Source organism: Salvelinus fontinalis, chromosome 34 (assembly GCF_029448725.1).
Source record: "Salvelinus fontinalis isolate EN_2023a chromosome 34, ASM2944872v1, whole genome shotgun sequence".
In the NCBI taxonomy this organism is placed as follows: domain Eukaryota; kingdom Metazoa; phylum Chordata; class Actinopteri; order Salmoniformes; family Salmonidae; genus Salvelinus; species Salvelinus fontinalis.
The window spans coordinates 25835004-25857985 of NC_074698.1; the positions used below are offsets into that span (position 1 = coordinate 25835004).

Here is a 22982-nt window from a genome sequence, read left to right on the forward strand (position 1 = left end):
TGAGTTACTGACATAACAAGTGGAAAACTGCTGATGCCCTACCAAAAAAGTTTTAAATTGGTTGGGCGCCCCCTAGCGGTCACAGTCTGCGTATAGGAAAAGGCGTCTCTGTCCTTATCATCAGCTTATTTAATTTAGGTGTGTTAGATCAGGTGTGTTAGCAAAATCCTGGTCATTGTGAAAGATGACTCCTACACACGATGACCTGTGCATGTTTATTGTCGTATTTTTCTAACCCTCCTCAAAAGAATATCAAGAAAAACTCAAGGCCCTATCCATGAATCATAGACAGTGTTTCTGATATAAGGACATCTCATATTAAAGCATACGGTTGTTTACCCCAGCTGTTTGCAGAGGAGGGTTAGTGAAGTGTGTCAGGGGAGTACAACAGTGTGTACATGTTTCACAGCCTGTCTCTATCCATGTCTGAGCGGTTTTTGTACAGATCCACCACACATCTGCATCACTGTGCCCATCGTGCACAGTAATACACAGCAGAGTCCTCTACCTTCAGACCAGACAGTTTCAGATGTGTCATGCTCACTGAGCTGTCTTTGGTCAGTTCAATCCGTCCCTCCAGGGTTTTGGCATAGCCTGCTGCTCCAGTATTGGTGTTGATCCAGCCCATCCATTCCAGTGGTTTCCCTGTAGGTTGGCGAATCCAATTCATACCATAGCTTGTAAAGGTATACCCAGTTCCTCTGCAAGAGAGGTTGAGAATTTCTCCTGGCTTTTTCTGGAGTGGACTGGAGGGAATGGATTCCATAGTTTGACCATTTAAACCTGAAGGAGAGAAGGAGAGAGAGGAAACAGGGGGTGATGAGAAAGGAGAGAGTGTGGAATATTGAGTGAAAACAATGGAAAATTGTCTTCAGTCTTTGCTCAGAATAAGAACAGTTGATAAGGAGTAAAACCAAGCAGAACTCACAGGGCAGACAGAGAGAGAGCAGCAGAAGGTAGAGTTTTCCCATCATACTGAGGGTGGAGATAAGAACTCAGCTGCTCCACACAAGACAACAAGTCAGCAGCAGAACATAAGTATATATGAACTCTGAGGGATCTGGATTTACATCATGATGTCATGGGGGAGGGACTGATAACTCTGGGGTCAGGGGTCAAGCTATGACTCATTGGTAGGGCCAGGAGTTTTTGTTGATAACATGACATGTCAAATGACACGGACAAACTCTGTCCCCATGCCATAATCAGGGCTTAGAGTTTTTCCTGATCTGGTCAAGGTGTTTGGTAAAACTGCAGGGAATCTTGGAGGATGGTTTTCTGAGTATTTATAGAAATCCTTCACCATTGTGGTTCATTTACTGTAAATGTCAGATTAGGGAACAATCTATCAAGGACAGTCACCTTGTTTAACAGGAATGAACACAGCTACAGTATGTAGGCCTTTATATGATTCCTCTTTTTTTTCTATGTCTCTCCTCAGGGAAATATGTACCTTGTGTTGATGTACATGTAGTACTGTTGTTTTGGCTCTTAGGGGAATATTATGCTTCAGTAGATGTTACTCTGCTGTACTGATGCTCTACTGCCCTCTATTGACTCTGCAGCCAGTTAGATTCTCTGAGGGGTTTTTGTACAGATCCTCCACTCACTCACACCACTGTGTCTCTTGCACAGTAATACACAGCAGAGTCCTCTGTTCTCAGAACAGACAGCTTCAGAGTCATAATGCTGTTGGAATTATCTTTAGGCATTTCCAGGCCTAGGTAACCATGCTAAAAGTTAATGGTTACCTAGGCCTAATCCAGAGTAACAATTCCAGTCCAATGCTTTCCCTGCAGGTTGTCTTATCCAACGTGTGTTGTAGATACTAAAGGTTAACCCAGATCCCTTACAGGCAAGGACTGGAGGAACTGTGGGGAACATGATGATTTTCTAAATATTGATAACCTTCATGATTTCATTTAATCGTGGGTTAATTTAAATGGTATATACTGTAGAGACATCCATTTGTCAAGGAAAGAATGTATTGAAAAGTGTTTCCATTAAGGTCATGGGTGACAAAAACAGTATAGTAGTTTTCAAAGGACCTGTTTCCAATGAGGCAGTTAATAAAAATCAATAATAAACAAAAAGAGGTTCTTTTACATTTATACTTTCTGTCATGAATGAACCCCACTTAATGAGATTTAACACCTCACATAGCCTGTACTTGGTTTTGTTTATCCATACATGTGTATAGATGATGTAATTAAGCAGTAAGGTACAAGAGGCCGTGTTATGTGCTAAATACAGTCACAGGTTACTGACGTTGTTCAGCCCGAAGTGATAGCCCAGGCGTTGCTAACGTCTGTTGAATATTACAAAACCTGGATAGGTATTTTACCTATCAGCTAGCCACATTGTATGTTATAGAAATCTATATAGAATTAGGAACTAGTCATTTAATAGGATCTCTATGGAAATCTGTCAGTCGATGACACAGTCGATGACGCAGCACACAACCATTGGTTGATGCATGCAACGTCTGAGCAGCGGAATGTGAAATTTATCTCTACAGGGGAATCTGCATTTCAAAAGTGAAAGAAATCTTCAGAGGTCTGATAGGCAGACAGCTAGGCTTATATTAACCCCCGCTATAACAAACTAAATGCTGGGTTGGAAGCAAGGGGAAGTATTGTGCGAGTTGAGATAAATACAAGAGATGATTAGACAGCAACATGAACATGATATTCTTATGGAGGTGCAGTGATCATTTTTAGGTGTAACTGTCAGCAGGCATTGGTATGTGACGACCAATACAGCACGTCTTGAAACGTTGCTCGTCCAATCAGCATTCAGGATCCAAACAACCTGTTTTATAGTGTAGTATAGCTGATACCAAATTACATACTGTACTATGTTTGTATATGATTACCTACAATGTCTCAAAACTCCACATTGTGTGGAGTGGTCCACATTGTCATTCTTAAATCTGCATTTTGTATTGTCAAACAATGTATCAGTATATATTGTGGAGTGAAACTTTCATACATTTTTCTAACATCTAACTTTCTACTCTTGCCTATAGGACGATGTTCATGTTAATAGTAGTTCAGTTGATGGTTTACTGGTTGCTTTGGTTCTCAGGGGAATGTGTGCAGTTTGTAGTCTGCTAAACTGATGCTCTTCTGCCCTCTGTTGACAGTGCTGTACTGATGCTCTTCTGCCCTCTGTTGACTGTGCTGTACTGATGCTCTTCTGCCCTCTGTTGACTGTGCTGTACTGATGCTCTTCTGCCCTCTGTTGACTGTGCTGTACTGATGCTCTTCTGCCCTCTGTTGACTGTGCTGTACTGATGCTCTTCTGCCCTCTGTTGACTGTGCTGTACTGATGCTCTACTGCCCTCTGTTGACTGTACTGTACTGATGCTCTTCTGCCCTCTGTTGACTGTGCTGTACTGATGCTCTACTGCCCTCTGTTGACTGTGCTGTACTGATGCTCTTCTGCCCTCTGTTGACTGTGCTGTACTGATGCTCTTCTGCCCTCTGTTGACTGTGCTGTACTGATGCTCTTCTGCCCTCTGTTGACTGTGCTGTACTGATGCTCTTCTGCCCTCTGTTGACTGTGCTGTACTGATGCTCTTCTGCCCTCTGTTGACTGTGCTGTACTGATGCTCTTCTGCCCTCTGTTGACTGTGCTGTACTGATGCTCTTCTGCCCTCTGTTGACTGTGCTGTACTGATGCTCTACTGCCCTCTGTTGACTGTGCTGTACTGATGCTCTACTGCCCTCTGTTGACTGTGCTGTACTGATGCTCTACTGCCCTCTGTTGACTGTGCTGTACTGATGCTCTACTGCCCTCTGTTGACTGTGCTGTACTGATGCTCTTCTGCCCTCTGTTGACTGTGCTGTACTGATGCTCTTCTGCCCTCTGTTGACTGTACTGTACTGATGCTCTTCTGCCCTCTGTTGACTGTGCTGAACTGATGCTCTTCTGCCCTCTGTTGACTGTGCTGTACTGATGCTCTACTCCCCTCTGTTGACTGTGCTGTACTGATGCTCTACTGCCCTCTGTTGACTGTGCTGCACTGATGCTCTTCTGCCCTCTGTTGACTGTGCTGTACTGATGCTCTTCTGCCCTCTGTTGACTGTGCTGTACTGATGCTCTTCTGCCCTCTGTTGACTGTGCTGTACTGATGCTCTTCTGCCCTCTGTTGACTGTACTGTACTGATGCTCTTCTGCCCTCTGTTGACTGTGCTGTACTGATGCTCTACTGCCCTCTGTTGACTCAGCTATACTGATGCTCTTCTGCCCTCTGATGACTCTGCTTCTAGTTTGATTCTCTTAGGGTTTTTTGTACAGATCCTTCACTCACTCACACCACTGTGTCTCTTGTGCATAGTAATACACAGCAGAGTCATCTGTTCTCAGACCAGACAGCTTCAGATACACTATGCTGTTAGAATTGTCTCTGATGACTTCTATCTGTCCTTCAACTCTTTTTGCATATGTAGTTCAACTAGCATTAATGCCTATCCATTCAAGTGATCTTCCTGCAGGTTGATGTATCCAGGCCATGTTGTAGATACTAAAGGTAGAGGCAGATCCCTTACTGGAGAGGCTGAGAGGTTCTGCAGGCTTTTTCAGGACTGGACTGGAGGGAATGGCCTCCAGACTCTGACCATACACCCCTAATACAGAAAAGAGAATGAAGACAATAGATCACAAATATATTAACTCAATGGATGTTATAATTATCTCTATATGTAAAATACCTTGTTCCAATAAATTGCTAGATTATTGAGTACATACTACAGAGGCCCAGCAAGACCAGGAGGAGGTGTAGTTTGCCTCATCTTTTCAGGATGGAAGACAATTCACACATGGTAGGAAACATCACAGAAGGACTTGGGAGACAGAAATTACATGACAATCATGGTTGGGTGATAGCCTGTCACATGCATATAAAAGGGTTTTCAATGCAATCAATTCTAAGACAAAGCCAGACATCAACGATCACTGTCAATCAGCAAACATTTTGTGTAATATTTATACAGTAAAGTAAGTTGCTGCTCCAGCCATGACTGTGTTTTTTCACGTCTCTCATTCAAACGTTTCTTCATGTATTAAGAAGAGTCATTAAATAATTGATATTAAATCATATTACATTTGGATATTTCTCACAACAATAAGAAATGGTGGTATGTTGTCTTGTACGTTTTAGGCATCGTTTTGAATCTGGCCTACAGCCCTTTGACACAACCTCTATCTTTCATAACTGTCACTGTCATCCTCTCTATCTGTTCAATAAAGTCAGAAAATACCTTAAAAATGCATTTTTTAAAACAACACACAAAACAAGTTAATAAAAAAAAAAGAACAATTCATTTTCTCCCACATCTGCAATACATCACTGTTGTGTGTTGTTTTTAAACATGTTACTGCACTTTCACAATGATATATTCATCCTTTTTAGGGTTAATGAAGATAATATATCAGGGAGTGCAGGTGCATCCTGGGGCAGAAGTCATGCTTGGGTAGCTTTGAACTACTGCACCCAACACTCATTTTGATAGATACGCCTGATAAAAACACATTCTTAAACTCTCTCCCCTATAAACAAGTTCAGTAAGCAAGACATACTAAAGTATTTAGGGGGAGGTGCCCAGAACAGCTATAAGAAACCACAAAGAGCAATTTGTTATTTTAGTTAAGAACTCATTGTTTTATGCAATTCTTGAAAGGTTTGTTATCGATATTGCCAACACAAACCATGATCATGTGTGATGAGTGGCAGTGAATGACTGACAATATTAAATCATTTAAGTACTACTGCTATGAACAAGGTCTATAATATACATTAAATAGTGATTAAATTGTGTGATTATTTGATCATTCTCACCATTTAGACAAACCAAATTAAAATTGTGTGTTCATGTGGTTGAAACATTGGCTTATGTAAAAGACAGTTTATCCTCAGCTGAAACAGGGTAGTGAGAATTAGATCATGAAAGTGTATAGGGACAGTCCCTGCAGTCCCTGGGCAATTTAACTACTTTAACTGTCTATCTGAATCATCAGAGATGCTAAACTGGGACCCTGAAACACCCAGGTGACAGACTGGAGTTCACCAAGCGTGGTGCCACACAGCTGTGAGGGTCACAGAGGGGAAGAGAGAGGGGTGGGGTGTGTGAGAGAAACAGACACAACTGAGAAAAGGAGAGCAGGACCGGTGTGTGTGTTTACTTCAAGATATCTACTACTGAACAAAAATATAAACTCAATATGTCAAATGTTGGTCCCGTGTTTCATGAGCTGAAATAAAAGATTCCAAAAATGTTTGATACACACAACAAGCTTATTTCTCAAAAATGTTGTTTCCATCCCTGTTAGTGAGCATTTCTCCTTTTCCAAGATAATCCATTAAACCTGACAGGTGTGGCATATCAAGAAGCTGATTGAACAGCATCATCATTACAGAGGTGGACCTTGTGCTGGGGACAATAAAAGACCACTCTAAAATGTACAGTTTTGTCACACAACACAATGTCACAGATCTCAAGTTGAGGGAGTGTGCAATTAGCATGCAGTGCAGGAATGTCCAACATAACTGTTGCCAGAGAATTGGATGTTAATTTCTCTACCATACGACGCCTCCAACGTCATTTTTGAGAACTTATCAGAACATCCAACCGGCCTGACAACAGCAGACTTTGTGTAACCACGCCAGCCCATGAGCTCCACATCCGGCTTCTTCGCCTGCGGGATCATCTGAGGAGGGGTAGAAGGGGTGCTGAGGAGTATAACTGTCTGTAATAAAGCCCTTTTGTGGGGAAAAACTCATTCTGATTGGCTGGGCCTGGCTCCCCAGTGGGTCGGCCTGGCTCCCCAGTGGGTCGGCTTATGCCCTCCCAGACTACACACACTAGATTAGGGTCTAATGAATTCATTTCAATTGAATTATTTCCTTCTATGAACTGTACCTCAGTAAAATCTTTGAAATTGTTACATGTTACATTTATATATTTTCTTGAGTATACATCTCCTATTCATACAATTAAATAATGCTGCCTGCAAGATAATGGTCTATACATAAATATACGCAATGCATTATATTCAGTAGGCTAGTCGATGGCAACTAAAGACAGTCTGCCCACTTGAACCTGAATTTGATACCAGGGATATTCAAATATTACCCAATGAGGTCTGGATTAGCCTACTGCTGTTTTTTGTTCTACCTGATAATCAATTTATCCCACCTGGTGTCCCAGATCTTAATCATTCCCTGATTAGAGGGGATAGAATGAGAAACAAAGCAGCAGAACTGGCTTTAGGTCTAGGGTTTAATTTGAAGGGCCTTTAGTCTATGGATACCCATGTTTCTCTTCAGCCCTCAGACAGGTTTACAGGCTTGTTTTTCAAGTTCTACCAAAAGTCTATTCTGCGTTCCAGATAAACTAGCCGCGTTGGTAGGAAAACCACTAGCACCCGGAAATGCGCCACTTTCTTCGGGTTCCCATAACAGGTCAAAGCCACCGGCAAGTTGGAATGTGACTTATCATTTCAGAGACCGGTGTAAGAGTGGCTCGACAGGGCAACATACGACCATTTAGGCTACCTTTGGGCAGAATCAGGTGCGTTTTAACGTTTTCATTTCCTCAAATTCCGACTAAGTTTGTTAGGTTTCAGTTTATTTTTAATCATCAGTAGCATCTATTTACGTAAACTGTGAATATCTTGCAAGTGTTAACTGTTTTAATGTGTAACAATTTGATACTCTAGTTTAAATCGTTAGTTGCATCATCCATGCCTGTCACTATTAACATCCCGGCCACGCTTTCACATAATTATTGAAGGTTTTGCCGCGTTCATTCAAATTACCCGTAACACACAGCTGTGAGCAACCAACCGTGAATAACTTGCAAGGCCTGATTTTCACCTTTTTATAGCCCATATAACGGGCCGTTTTATTTTGTCATCTTACCTTCTTAGCCTGCCCTACATTTTCTACACTTGACCTGAGCCAGGTGGTTCTAACGATGAAACCGTGCCCTGGGTGTAGCCCTATTCATTACACCTATTTTGCAACGAAAACGAGAATTTCTATTGGACACATTTTTCTAGGTCCCTCCCGTTCCGTTCTTAAATGGTCAAATGTTTCTGTTAAAATATAATGAATACACCCCTGGATTCATCATGTGTTCTCAATGCGCAACAAACGTATCTTGACTGAAAATATAAAACAGTGCTCAAGGCTACTTCATGTGGGCGTTTTTAAAAGACCACTGAAGTTTAGTCAGACAATGGCCAAGACCAGCAGCCATTGATGTCTGGAATTTACAACTCTATATTACTATTGGCAAAGTGAATGTCCAATAGCCAGGCTCTTCTCTCATCACTGGTTATTTTGGTTGTGTGCTGTCTCAATCCTATTTTACCAGGTCATATTATCTGCTAACTCACTTTGTGTGTCTGTCTGTTGGGTGGACAGAGATGGCCAGCCAGAGCGAGGTGATTGACAGGTTGAGAGCTACTTTCCGGTCAGGCGTGACCTTTCCAGAGCAGTTCCGTATGACCCAGCTCCAGAGCCTTCTCTCCCTGGTCGAAGAAAACGAGCAGCTGATACAAGATGCTCTCCACAAGGACCTCCATAAGGTACTAGCATACACTCAGGCAGGCGCAGACTGCTGTACACTCAGGCGGGCGCAGACTGCTGTACACTCAGGCGGGCGCAGACTGCTGTACACTCAGGCGGGCGCAGACTGCTGTACACTCAGGCGGGCGCAGACTGCTGTACACTCAGGCGGGCGCAGACTGCTGTACACTCAGGCGGGCGCAGACTGCTGTACACTCAGGCGGGCGCAGACTGCTGTACACTCAGGCGGGCGCAGACTGCTGTACACTCAGGCGGGCGCAGACTGCTGTACACTCAGGCGGGCGCAGACTGCTGTACACTCAGGCGGGCGCAGACTGCTGTACACTCAGGCGGGCGCAGACTGCTGTACACTCAGGCGGGCGCAGACTGCTGTACACTCAGGCGGGCGCAGACTGCTGTACACTCAGGCGGGCGCAGACTGCTGTACACTCAGGCGGGCGCAGACTGCTGTACACTCAGGCGGGCGCAGACTGCTGTACACTCAGGCGGGCGCAGACTGCTGTACACTCAGGCGGGCGCAGACTGCTGTACACTCAGGCGGGCGCAGACTGCTGTACACTCAGGCGGGCGCAGACTGCTGTACACTCAGGCGGGCGCAGACTGCTGTACACTCAGGCGGGCGCAGACTGCTGTACACTCAGGCGGGCGCAGACTGCTGTACACTCTGCATGTCCTCTGCCTCCCTCTCTTTCACCTCATCCTCTTTCCCTGTCCCTTTTTCTTCACCTTAGATATCTCGTTGTCCTGTTCCCTCTCTCCCTCAATCATTTCACCTTCTCCCCTCTCTCAGCCCAAGTTTGAGACGGTCCTGTCAGAGATTCAGATAACCCTGAATGACCTGTACTTCGCCATGGAAAACCTCAGGACCTGGATGCAGCCGGAATACAACATTGGCAAGAATCTGGTACCTATTCCATCAACATTCACTGTCAACTGTTTGACTCTACCACCTTTTACTATGTCTCAACATGTAAACACACACAATTGGAATATTTTTTTACTGACTTCTGTAATAATTGTCCAACCATCTACTTTCCCCTCCATCCTGTTTTAGGCCACTAGGATGGATGACTGTTTCATACGCAGGGAACCCTTGGGGGTAGTTTTAATCATCGGGGCGTGGAACTACCCTCTCCATCTTATTCTCTTACCTTTGGTTGCTGCAATTGCTGCAGGTACACATCTATCATGCCTTTGTATACCTAGAGGCTTTGTGAATAGTAATGGATTGGATTTATAGTGGTTTTACAGTAGCTCAAAGCATTTTACATCCACCAGTAATGTATGTGTAAAGTGAATGCTGACTCTGGTAGCATTTCAGTATTGATTAGGTTTGATTTTGTGACGATGACATAATATTTATTCCATGATGTCGTGAACCAGGAAACTGTGCCATTCTGAAGCCGTCAGAGATCTGTCAGGCCACCGAGCAACTCCTGGCAGAACTCATCCCCAAATACCTGTCTCAGGTAGTACACACACACCTATATGTGCTTTCATTTCCCCCTGCTTCTGTTACCTGTTGTGGATCATCAATGGAATGCAGGCCAACAGTGCCATATTTGCTCTACCTGCCCACTTATTGTTTGTTTTTAATGTTTTGAGTTTTGCCATCTGACTTTTGTAGGACTGCTATGCAGTACTATGTGGTGGAGCAGAGGACACCAAGTCATTGCTGAAGAATAAATTTGACCACATCTTCTACACAGGTAAAGCCTAACAGAGAGGACTCCTTAGACCAATAATATGTATTAGCTCAATCCCTCTTTTTAGTATGTTTTGTGCCCCTTTTATCTCACCTTTGTCATATCACCTCTATCGCACACTCTTGCATACCCTTTCCTTCTCCTCTTCCTTTCCCTTCACCCTTCCCCATCTCCTCCCCAGGTTCCCAGGTGGTGGCCCGCTCCATCCTGCTAGCGGCGGCGCCTCACCTGACCCCCGTCACCCTGGAGCTGGGTGGCAAGAGCCCCTGCTTCATCTATGGCCATATTGACATCCAGAAGGCCGCCAAGCGCCTGTGCTGGTCCAAGTTCTTCAACACTGGCCAGAGCTGTGTGGCACCCGACTACGTCCTCTGCACAGCCCAGACCCGGGATGCCCTGCTGCCCGCTCTCCGGGAGACCCTGCGGACCTTCTACGGGCCGGACCCCGGAGCGAGCCTGGACATGGGGCGCATAGTCACCCCACGCCACTGGAGACGCCTGATGGACATGCTGGAGAAGTCCAAGGGGAAGGTGGTGATCGGAGGGGAGAGCCGCGAGGAGGACAGGTATATTGGTGAGTTTGGGGGGGTACAGGAAAGGACGATGAGATGCAGGCAGTGGTGTTTGGTTTGTATACTGCTGCCACCTTGTGGGTGTGAATGCAAGTTGAACTAGGTTGAGGTGGTAGCCTTGCTGTTAAAGTGGCTTTAATTTCAAATATGAGTAACTAATCAGGCATATAGAAGCAAATTCTTGCTGATCAAGTGGTGTTTCTAGCTCCCACAGTGCTGGTAGACGTACAGGAGTCTGATGCTCTAATGCAGGAGGAGATCTTTGGCCCCATCTTGCCCATCCTAACCATAGAGTCTCTGGAGGAGGGCATAGACTACATCAACCGCCAAGAGAAACCCCTGGCCCTCTACGTCTTCTCTGACGAGACCTCGGTAAGACCATGACCTACATTACAGCACATAGATCTATTTATGTTATAGTCACGGTGGTGTCCTCCACAGAGCTATAGTTTAAAGTTATGTAGTTCTATGGCTGCCTCTGCCTTCACTGTGGCTCCACTCTTATGGAATAAATGCACATTCCTCCCCTCTCACTGTCAGGTGGTGACCACAGTGTTGAACAACACCAGTAGTGGTGGTTTCTGCGGCAATGATGGTATAGTACACATGGCCTTGCCAGGCCTGCCCTTTGGAGGAGTAGGTAAGTGTGTGTCTGACAACGTAAATGAAGTAGTCATTATCAGAAGAAAAGCACTAGACATGGATCTGATCATGGTGCCCTGTCATCTTCCTCTAACCTCCAGGTGCCAGTGGGATGGGTAGCTACCACGGCCGCTGGGGCTTTGAGACATTCAGCCACAGGCGGGGCTGTATGAACCGGAGCTGGTTGCTGGAGAGGGTCAACGTCCTGCGCTACCCGCCCTACAGCGACTACAACCTGGGCTGGTTGCGCTGGGCCACCACCTTCAAGAAGAACAGCTGGGGAGGCTGCTCAGTCATGTGAGAGTGGCACCCGGTGCGTGCCTGACTGTACTTCCAAAGCCGATGGGCTTTTCTTAAAGGTCCAATGCAGACGTTTTTATCTCAATGTCAAATCATTTCTGGGTAACAATTAAGTACCTTACTGTGATTGTTTTCAATTAAAATGGCCAACAAGTAACATCTTCTTAGCAAAGAGCAATTTCTCAAGCAAGAATTTAGCTAGGACTGCCTGGGAGTGGTCTGGGTGGGGAGGGGAAAACTAGCTGTTGTTGGCAGAGAGGTTTGGATCTCTTATTGGTCTATTAACTAATTTTCCTGCCTGGAGTTGTCACCAGGCATTCCAAGAGTCCCTTCCCACCTAAACGGGCTGAAATTTCAGGCGTTTTTAAAAAAACTGCTCTTACACTAAAAGGGTATTATAATTTTTCACAGTGTTATTCCTACATCATAGTGTGGAAATGTATAAAACAAATTATTTTTTTGACTGCACTGGGCCTTTAAAGTATCTGTACAGTGGTCCAGATTTCTATTAAATAATTTGCCTAAAATTTAAAAAATACATAAGGATGTTAAAAACCAGCTTTTCTCTGTGGCCTGATTGGAAACAGTGGTTGGGTGTATACTGGTAAACAAAAAAAGCTGACATGCCAGCTAATTCAGTGAGATGCACAAACACTTGGATATTCAAATAAGCTACCAACTCCATGTGGCTAGCACACTTGCCTTCTTTTTGGGGGGGCCTTGGCTGTGTATACATTGCCTGCCCTGTCCACTAAGAATCCAGATCACGTTCTGCACATGTTATTTTAAGCACACTACATAACTGCTGCTCACACTCCCCTTCCTTTATGTTTCTCTTTACTCACCCTCTTCTGAACTATGATGATGGTGCCTATCTCTGCCTTATGTTTCTGAACAGCTGAAATAAAATAATAACTGCTGCAATTTGATCGAACATTCCCCCAAATATCTTTTTAAGGCTGTACAGCCTTCTCGGTTGTAACATATTTTAGTTGCAAGCAGGACTCATTAAACTGTCAGCTTTTTGTGTGATGTAAACCCACCCATACTCAACTAGTGGACCGGATCGGTCGGGCTTCAATCCCTGGTATCATATAAACACACACAACATGAAAGAATGCATAGAATTGCAGAACATTTGCTTTAAAACAGCAAAAAATAATATTTGCCCCATGCTAAATGTGTAGAATTGCAGGAAATTTGCTATAAAACTGCAACATTCTCAAGATAGGTGTGAACAGATTGTGGTCGCATGGGTTGTGAGGTGGGGGTTTGTTACTACATCGATAAATTACATTATCCATCCAGACCACCTCAGAAATGTGTGTGACTGGACCTTCTCAAATACTACTTGAGTACCCCTGATTAGGCTAATCTTCATAGTTACTACCATATTGTAGTAGTACTGTGGGAGAAGTACATTAGTAAAGTTCATGAAAAAAAAATGCAACTCCCCACTTGAGTTTTGCATAGGAACACTGTGTTTTCCACACACAGGCCCTACTAATTGCTATTTTGCTTTTCAATGATCATGCAAGTACAGCATGAGTAGGCTACCTAGCGGTTCCACCTCTAGGCAGCCTAACATTCTAGGCAGCCCGATCATGTGAATCCGGACCAGTAACCTGAGTCTGACAATGGGCGAGTTCGTTCTGTGCGCTATTATCTCTTCTATCATTTGTCAACTACTGTCTAATATACTAAACAAAAATATCAACGCAACAATTTAAACGATTTTACTGATTTATAGTTCATATAAGGAAATCAGTCAATTGAAATAAATTCCTTAAACCTTAATAAATAGATTTCACCACTTGGGAGCCAGGCCCAGCTCATCAGAATGAGTTTTTCCCCACAAAAGGGCTTTATTATTGACAAATACTCTGCAGTGTATCGGCTGTCCGGTCCTGGGCTGGTTACACGTGCGGTTGTGAGGCCGGTTGGATGTGCTGCCAAATTCTCTAAAATGACATTGGTAAATAAATTAACATTACATTTTCTGGCAACCGCTCTGGTGGACATTCCTGCAGTCAGCATGTCAATTGCACGATCCCTCAACTTGAGACATCTTTGGCAATGTGTTGTGATTACAACTGCACAGTTAGTGGCCTTTTGTCCCCAGCCCAAGGTGCACCTGTGTAATGATCATGCTATTTAATCAGGTTCTTGATATGCCACACCTGTTAGATGGATTATCTTGGCAAAGGAGAAATGTTCACTAACAGGGATGTAAACAAATTTGTGCACAATTTGAGAGCAATAAGCTTTTTGTGCGAAAGGAAATATTTGGGGATAATTTATTTCATGTAATGAAACATGGAACCAACACTATACATGTTGCGTTTTATATTTTTGTTATATTTGATTATCATTTTCATAGTTATGCTGCCATATCGTAGCAAGAGTTGCTGAAAGAACTAGCCAATGTTTGTATTGAGAAAATAATTGCTATTTTGACTGCCTGTATATCTTACGTGTGTTTGTACTGTTACAACAGACCACAAAGTTTGTACGAACATGATAGCTGCATGTTAGCCTAACATCCCTCCTGAAAAAATAACATGAAATTGCACTTGATGTATGGAATGCATAGTTTGAACATGCCCACCATATCTTTAGTGTACAACACGTTTCCCCCTCCATGTCAAGGAGGAAGTAGCAGCAGCAGAGCATGTTAGCTTACTGCTTCTAAACAGCCAGCAGGCCAACTTACAAACCCCAGATTTTGAAATGGAAGTGACTGAGATAGTTGTTGTATAGGCTTACTCCTTTTTGCTAACACAACCTGTGGATTGCTTGGCTTGTGCGCTGCAGTGTGCTCTCTCCATTAACTGTTTGTCACAAATCAGTTTCAGTGGGCCTGTTTGGTTTGAGTACTTGAAAAGAAGGCTCTACTGGGATAGGGCCATTGAGTCAGCAGAAAATAGCTGTGAGAAAAGGGGAAAGAGGTGCTACCTGTGGTTCTGGTTTAACCAGGTTATTCAAGGGAGGGACACAGGCTGCGTCTTGATTGGCTTCCTTCCCTTATCTCCTCCTTTACCATGAACTGGAAAACTGAAGAAAGGTGAAAGTAATGTGGTAGATACCAATGGCTTTCACCTGTCCTGTTCTTTCAAATCTTTGCAGCTGAAGGGAAGGAGGGCCACTATTGCAATCCACCCAGGGTGTGGTTTCAGTTCTGTGTGTTCACCATTGCATCACAATGGTCTAAACCTGCTTCTTCCACTCGTCTTGCTTTGACCCATCCCATCAGAATAGATGAGTGGAAGCCACTATATTGAAATGTAGCCACCGCATTTAAAAATCTGGGGAAACCAGGGTCTGGAGAGCTAAAGGGTTTTTAGCATTGTTGCACACCATTGTTTACCATGGGGTTAGTATAGTTCTTCACAGCGGTCTTGTGTAACAATTTTACTGGGTTTTGTTAGATGCTGTGTGACATATTAGGTGGTGGATGGATGTTTTTTGATTTTATAAGTCTTGTTCAAAAGACATGAACTAATAAAACCTTACTTTACATTAATATATTTGTTGGCTTATACTTTAAGCGTCAATTGTACTGTTATTGCCCCATTCTCCCTCATCTCAGCATGTTGCTTTTCTATGCAAGTCATTGCATCATTAGTGCTTTACACAATTACTTTTTGAATGTAATGTGACTGATAAACTTTTCAATATCATTGAGACAAAATCCCACACTTTAAACATTTTCAAATTCCATCATGACTTGATTAACACTCATAGAAACTCTTACAAGACAGGCTTTATCTCCAAAATCCCCCAAGTCACATCATAGAATCTGAACTGACAGAGCGAGGCACTCTAGGCTTACAAGTCGCATGTACAGTTGAAGTCAGAAGTTTACACACATAGGTTGGAGTCATTAAAACTTGTTTTTCAACCACTCCACAAATTCCTTGTTAACAAACTATAGTTTTGGCAAGTCAGTTAGGACATCTACTTTGTGGATGACAAGTCATTTTTCCAAAAAGTCATTTTTCCAAAAAGTCATTTTTCCAAAAAGTTGTATACAGTAAATTATAAGTGAAATAATTTGTATCACAATTCCAGTGGGTCAGAGGTTTACATACACTAAGTTGACTGTGCCTTTGAACAGCTTGGAAAATTCCAGAAAATGTCATGGCTTTAGAAGCTTCTGATAGGCTAATTGACAATTTTGAGTCAATTGGAGATGTACCTGTGGATGTATTTTAAGGCATACCTTCAAACTCAGTGCCTCTTTGTTTGACAGCATGGGAAAATCAAAATAAATCAGCCAAGACCTCAAACAATTGTAGACTTCCACAAGTCTGGTTCATCCTTGGGAGCAATTTCCAAATGGCTGAAGGTACCACGTTCATCTGTACAAACAATAATACGCAAGTATAAACAGCATGGGACCACGCAGCTGTCATACCGCTCAGGAAGGAGACGCGTTCTGTCTCCTAGAGATGAACATACTTTGGTGCGAAAAGTGAAAATCAATCCCAGAACAACCGCAAAGGACCTTGTGAAGATGCTGGAGCAAACCAGTATAAAAGTATATCCACATAACCCGAAAGGCTGCTCAGAAAGAAAGAAGCCACTGCTCCAAAACCACCATTAAAAAAAGCCAGATTACGGTTTGCAACTGCACATGGGGACAAAGATCGTACTTTTTGGAGAAATGTCCTCGGGCCTAATGAAACAAAAATAGAACTGTTTGGCCATAATGACCATCGTTATGTTTGGAGGAAAAAGGTGGAAGCTTGCAAGCTGAAGAACACCATCCCAACCGTGAAGCATGGGGGTTTCAGCATCATGTTGTGTGGGTGCTTTGCTGCAGGAGGGACTTCACAAAATTGATGGCATCATGAGGAAGGGAAAGTATGTGGATATATTGAAGCTACATCGCAAGACATCAGTCAGGAAGTTAAGGCTTGGTCGCAAATGTGTCTTCCAAATGGACAATGACCCCAAGCATACTTCTAAAGTTGTGGCAAAATGGCTTAAGGACAACAAAGTCAAGGTATTGGAGTGGCCATCACAAAGCCCTGACATCAATCCTATAGAAAATGTGTGGGCAGAACTGAAGAAGCGTGTGCGAGCAAGGAGGCCTACAAACCTGACTCAGTTACACCAGCTGTCAGGAGGAATGGGCCAAAATTCACCCAACTTATTGTGGGAAGCTTGTAGAAGGCTACCCTAAATGTTTGACCCAAGTTAAACAATTTAAAGGCAATACTACCAAATACTAATTGAGTGTATGTAAACTTCTGACCCACTGGGAATGTAATGAAAGAAATAAAAGCTGAAATATCACTCCACTATTATTCTGATATTTCACATTCTTAAAATAAAGTGGTGATGCTAACTGACCTAAAACAGGGAATTTTTACAAGGATTAAATGCCAGGAATTGTGAAACTGAGTTTTTAAATGTATTTGGCTATGGTCTATGTAAACTTCCGACTTCTGTATATTGCAAAGGAAAACGGCTCAGTTGATCTTATCACTGAGGCAATCAAAACACTTTACTTGTTAGACTTGAATCAAGCGTTGATACAATTATAATCAGTTTTTACATCAGAGCCTGTATTCATAAAGCATTAAGAGTAGGAGTGCTGATCTAGAATCAGTTTCGCCTTGTCTGTCATAATGAATAAGATTGCATGGACAGGAGGAACTGATCCTAGATCAACACTCCTACTGTTAGATGCTGTACAGGCCCAGATTGGGTGTGTGACTCAAAGAAAATGTATTTTATTCCAGTTCATGAAAATCAACATCATAATTGTGTCATGGCTTGTACAAATGGGGGCTATATTGTTTCCTTCACTGTAGAGATCTGCAGTCTTTGTTTGTGGTAAATACAGTGTGCATATTATGGGGGACTGGTCAAAATTGATCATTCTTAAATGTAAATATTCTAATACTGCTGCATTTTGCCTCCTCTCCCAGAGGTTTCTCCAGCACAGAGGTATTCAATGCAGGTCCTCTGTTCCAAACCGGCCCCTATCCACCCAGAGCACTTGTGTAGATCAAAGGATTGGACAGGTATAAGCAATATAGTAATAGCTCCACTTTGCCCTCTGGTAGGCTACGCTGCAACTTCTCGCATATTAGTATCCACTCCAATACATTTGAATTTACAGGACATCAGCATATTGCTTGCACCTGTCCAATCCGATCTACAGAAGTGCCTATAGGTGGGTAGAAGATAGAGGATGGCTTGTGATTGGGTGTGGGACTGCTTCCCGGTAGTCTGAGGTCAGGGTTCGGGTTTGTATGAGGAGGGGGGGATGGTCCCGGGGGGGCTCTGCTCGGTGGCAGAGGTTTGGGAGGCTGGCGAGGGGCAGATGGCGGTAGGGGGCTCCTTCTGGACCAGCTCTGGGTCGTCCTGGCCCGCCTGGGGAGGATGCACCAACACTCGGTCGATGATCCCAAAGTCCTGTGCCTCAATGGGGCTCATGTAACAATCTCTCTCAATCACACCCTCTGAGAGAAAGAAAACGGAAGGGAATAATTATATGGTTACAAGTTTTGGTAAAAATGTGCGACACATTGGTGTTGGCTGAGGTGAGTTCACTCTTAAAGTGCTTTGAGTGAGGAAGGACTCAATCATCAAATCACTTAACCTTGAAATAGTGACTCCTAACTAAGTCATATGGGACTCAGAGGCTATGGTACATTTTCCATCAGACAATATTACTTAAGACATTTTGAAGTATTTTTTATTGGAATATTAATGTTGCATATTGGGATCTGTTTGGAAATACATTTAAGTACTGGCACGTATTAGAAAAGACAAGTATAATTTCATGCATTTGAACCCAGGTCTGTGTGGTCCTACAGGTATTTGAAATAAGACTAAGGCTAAATGATTGAATCAAACCGTCCCACCCCCCTGGACACCTTTTCCCCAGAGCTAAACAACCGGATCATGTTCTGCGCATGTTGTGTTAGTCTCTGCCTCATCTTTATGAGCAGCTGAAATAAAAACCCTGCAGAGACTTAAACGAACACCCCCCCCAAACAGTATATATATATATATATATTGTTGGCTAATTTAGGATGTAGGCTATAACTTTCTCTGTCTGTTGTAACTAAGGATATTGAAATGGTACCCCCTGTATATAGCCTCGCTATTGTTATTTCACTGCTGCTGTTTATTTTTTTAAATGTACTTAACTTCTTAAAGCATTGTTGGTTAAGAAGAAAAAGTGTTACGGTTGTATTTGGCGCATGTGACAAACAATTTGATTTTGAAGCAGGACGCAGTCTACACATTGCAGTATGGGGCAAAACAACGTTAGCTTCTCAATGAGCATGCAACGCCGCACGATTTGATACAGCACGTGATTGAAATTAGCCAGAGTTGCCTGTTCCACCTCTGTGCAGCTGAAGGTTCTGCACACGTAGACAGTAAACAGAGTTGCCTGTTCCACCTCTGTGCAGCTGAAGGTTCTGCACATGTAGACAGTAAACAGAGTTTGACAATGGGCTTGTTTTTAAAGTAGAGAATCTCAGACATTCCCAGAAGGTTCGGTTGTTTAGCTATTGAAAAGAGGCGTCCAGAGAATTCGGCCACGCAGCCACTCCGTTGATATAAGTATTTGAAATTTGTTTTGGCTATTTATAGGAAGTCATAAGAAAATACTTTCAAATACTTCAAATAGAAGTAGCTGATTTGGCCACATTATTTGAAAATACACAAGTATATTAATAACGAATAAATAATGACGCATGTATTTGAACCCAGGTCTGTCTTCATTGTTTGAACTTTGTATGCTTACTCAAGGCTTTTCCCTCTGAGCCAGACTCTACTGAACTGGATGCCTTAGCTACTTACCTATATGTGTCAACAGCTGGCCAGTGTGTTTAGCGTAGAGTTGATTGATCTGTTTCTTTAGTTTCATGATCTCCTCAGCCTGAATGGCGATGTCTGTAGCCTGACCCTAATAACACACAGGAGAGAGAAGACACATGTTATGTAAAGGCAACTGAGGTGAGGTGTCAAAATACTTAACTCATATTTACATGCCCAATAGCCTAGACAATCACAGGATCTGGCTTTTGATGGCAACACAAGCTAAACGAACCAACAGTTGTACCAGGTTCTCTAACCCCCCCCCACCAGCTCCTATTCCTGCTGCCTCCCTGGTCCCATTACCCCTTTCCATCCTTACCCTGGCTCCTCCAGAGGGCTGGTGCACCATGATGCGAGCGTTGGGCAGGGAGTGCCTCATGCCGGCCGTGCCCGAAGCCAGGAGAAGACTGCCCATGCTGGCCGCCTGGCCCACACACCACGTGGAGATTGGGTTGAGGATGTACTGCATGGTGTCGTAGATGGCTAGGCCTGCCGTCACAACACCGCCTGGGGGGGAAAAGAGGATAGGAGAGGAACATCATGGTGAACCAGGATTAATGGTTGGATTTAGTTCATCAATGTTCCTCTTCTATCTTTCCTTAAAGCTGGAATCCATAGTGGTGAAACTGCCATTTCCATTTGCGATATTACAACAAAGACGTTACTTCAAACAAACACCTTTTTCCATCTGACATCATTGCACGCACTATAGAACCAAGTATGTACGATTTTTATTTTTTTAACCACAATGCTGGATGCTCATTTCCTCAAAACAATAACAAATGCGCCTGGGGCTGTTGTGCCTATCATGGGTCTCAGCTTTAACGTTAACCTAATGAAGTTAATTTGAAGTCAAGGTAAAAAAAATACTTTCTGACTGCACCCTTTATCTCCTATTACTGTCATCTGATCCATCTGTCACTTGTGTTCTCTCCATCTCTTTCCCCTCCAAGAAACGTGCTTTTTAATCAAGTAACCATCCCTATTTCGCCAACCATCCCCTGCCACCACCATCTGTTCTTCCACCATTTTTGTGGGAGGTCCCCCTCTATTCTCTTACCAGGACTGTTGATGTACATGTGGATGGGTTTGTTGTTGCTCTCTGACTGCAGAAAGAGTAGTTGAGCAATAACCAGACTGGCCACAGAATCATCAATCTGAAAAAAGGCAGGGGGAGAGGAGAGAGATTAACAAATGAATCTTAACTGCAACAGCAGACTCAGAAATCCAGATGTTTTAATCGGTGTGGGCTTACTTCGATTATGACCTTGCGCCGATGAACAGAGTAAGTTCTATATATTTTATTTATTTTTTTACCTTTTATTTAACTAGGCAAGTCTTAAGAACAAGTTCTTTACAATGACGGCCTAGGAACAATGGGTTAACTGCCTTGTTCAGGGGTAGAACAACAGATTTTTACCTTGTCAGCTCGGGGATTCGATCTAGCAACCTTTACTGCCATAATCAGTTTCATATCGAATTATTAGTGTGCATGTAAACATACCCAATGTCTCCTTGTGTAGGTTTTGAATCCCAAACTATTACACACACAGACTTAACAGCCCTATTACAGACTTACCAGCCCTATTACATACACAGACTTACTGGCCCTATTACAGAGAGTGACACACAGATTATCTGTGTAATGGGGCTGGTAAGCCTATATGTGTGTCACTGTCTGTAATAGGGCCAGTAAGTCTATTTGTGTGTCACTATCTGTGTAATGTGGCCGGTAAGCCTTGACACACAGCGAGACTTACTGGCCCCATTACACCGACAGTGACTCACAGCAAGAATTACCGGCCACATTAGACAATGACACACAACTAGACTTACCGGCCCTATTACACAAACGGTGACAAACAGCTAGAATTACCAGCCCCATTACACAGACAGTGATACACAGTGAGACTTACCGGCCCCATTACACAAATGATCCTCTCCCTCAGAAGACGAGAGTAGATGTCATACGCCCGCTCTCCTCGACCCTGAGAAAGAAGAGAAAGACAAGGAAAAAGAATGAGAGGAAGATCTTTGAACATTGGAAAGCAGCTAGACTAGCTAGGACCAGAAACGAACAGGTGAAAACTACTAACTAAACCGTTCCAAACCAAGAGTGAATCAAGTTGCATAGAAATGTTGTGGTCCTAAATAGAACTCTGTTGGGGTTCCAATTCTTACCGTCTGCTCCACAACAATAGGTATGAGAGGACTCCTCCATTGAGCACTGTGGTGAATGGTCCTGCATGGCTTTAAAGCTGTAGCTCCACATTGTAACACCCTCTAAGAGCAGGGGATAGAGAGAAAGAGTTAACATGTGTCTCTAAGATCTTAACCTAAGTGTTGGGCAGGTTATTTAAATAATTATATGTATAAGTTACATTCAGAGATAGCATGGTTATTTTTTTCCACTTTGGCCCCTTGAAGTGTGTTCAAGACAAAGCTTTCAAATGTATTATGATCTTACATCAACTCTGAACATTACACACACTAGAAAATGCTACTGTTACTCGTGATTTCACATTAACAGTTAGGGAAATGTTGACAGTGGTTTTCCTTTAAAAGAAAGTCATTCAATTTAGCGAGATGGGAATGAGTTTTGGTCAAGTTACACAAGTGTGGCTAGCCAGCAAGCTCACTGGCTATTTAATCGTCGCAGGTGCATGATGCATACTATTCATCTGAGTCGAGAATGCACCGCTGAGACAGCGAATTAACATTTTCACATTGTAATCTATATAGTTTACAACACAAGCGATGCATTTCCAAAATATGTTTCACTCTTTATCTCCAATACTTACTCGTATAAGCATTGTGATGTCTTGTAATGTACAATCCCCTCTGTTTGACCCCAATTTAACCGGAAACAATTCTAATTTGAGCGTCGAACTGTTCCTGAAGTCACTGAGCAATATTTCTCTGTCATGTGACGAGTTTGTGTTTACAGCCTCGAATATGTGGGCGCTAGATGGCAATGGTGCACAAGAAAAATCCACTAACATAATCCTACAGTATTGCTTATCGTTGCCTTGATCATTTTCAGATACCAACTATTTTTTAAATACAAAAGCCTACTTGTTATATAAATAAATATACTATTGAATAATAATGTGATGAATAAAGCTTAAAATGAAATGTGATTAAAAGACAGACATGTGTGTTGAAGAGCCAAAACTCGTGACATTGTAGATGGGGTCTCTATGAGTAAACATTTTTAAAAAGGAGCACATGACGAGACTATTTCGCTAATGATATCCTCGTGGTTCTGGGGTTGTTTAGAAAAGGTATCTTTGTATAATAGAGAGCCAAGACCATTCT

General features: G+C 43.0%; 2 protein-coding genes and 1 gene segment (V, D, J or C); 1 reads left to right on the forward strand and 2 right to left on the reverse strand.

Moving 5' to 3' along the window:
- Positions 1 to 226: 226 nt before the first annotated feature.
- Positions 227 to 1012, reverse strand: LOC129832761 (immunoglobulin heavy variable 1-8-like). The segment is given in 2 exon segments: positions 227 to 783; positions 929 to 1012. Coding segments are annotated over 2 exon segments (366 nt in total).
- Positions 1013 to 7250: 6238 nt separating this feature from the next.
- Positions 7251 to 11975, forward strand: LOC129833608 (aldehyde dehydrogenase family 3 member B1-like). The gene is made up of 10 exons (XM_055898302.1): positions 7251 to 7574; positions 8432 to 8595; positions 9387 to 9500; positions 9651 to 9771; positions 9980 to 10065; positions 10224 to 10305; positions 10484 to 10876; positions 11080 to 11246; positions 11415 to 11514; positions 11618 to 11975. The coding sequence occupies exons 2-10, from the start codon at positions 8434 to 8436 to the stop codon at positions 11815 to 11817; spliced, it is 1425 nt and encodes a 474-aa protein (XP_055754277.1). The 5' UTR covers positions 7251 to 7574; positions 8432 to 8433; the 3' UTR covers positions 11818 to 11975.
- Positions 11976 to 15561: 3586 nt separating this feature from the next.
- LOC129833609 (ATP-dependent Clp protease proteolytic subunit, mitochondrial-like) lies at positions 15562 to 22573 on the reverse strand. Its single transcript, XM_055898303.1, has 7 exons — positions 22466 to 22573; positions 21846 to 21947; positions 21581 to 21652; positions 20725 to 20821; positions 19984 to 20171; positions 19647 to 19752; positions 15562 to 18292 (listed from the first exon to the last, which is right to left on the reverse strand). Exons 1-7 carry the CDS (start codon positions 22475 to 22477, stop codon positions 18066 to 18068), a joined length of 804 nt encoding a protein of 267 aa, XP_055754278.1. The 5' UTR covers positions 22478 to 22573; the 3' UTR covers positions 15562 to 18065.
- Between the last annotated feature and the right edge of the window lie 409 nt (positions 22574 to 22982).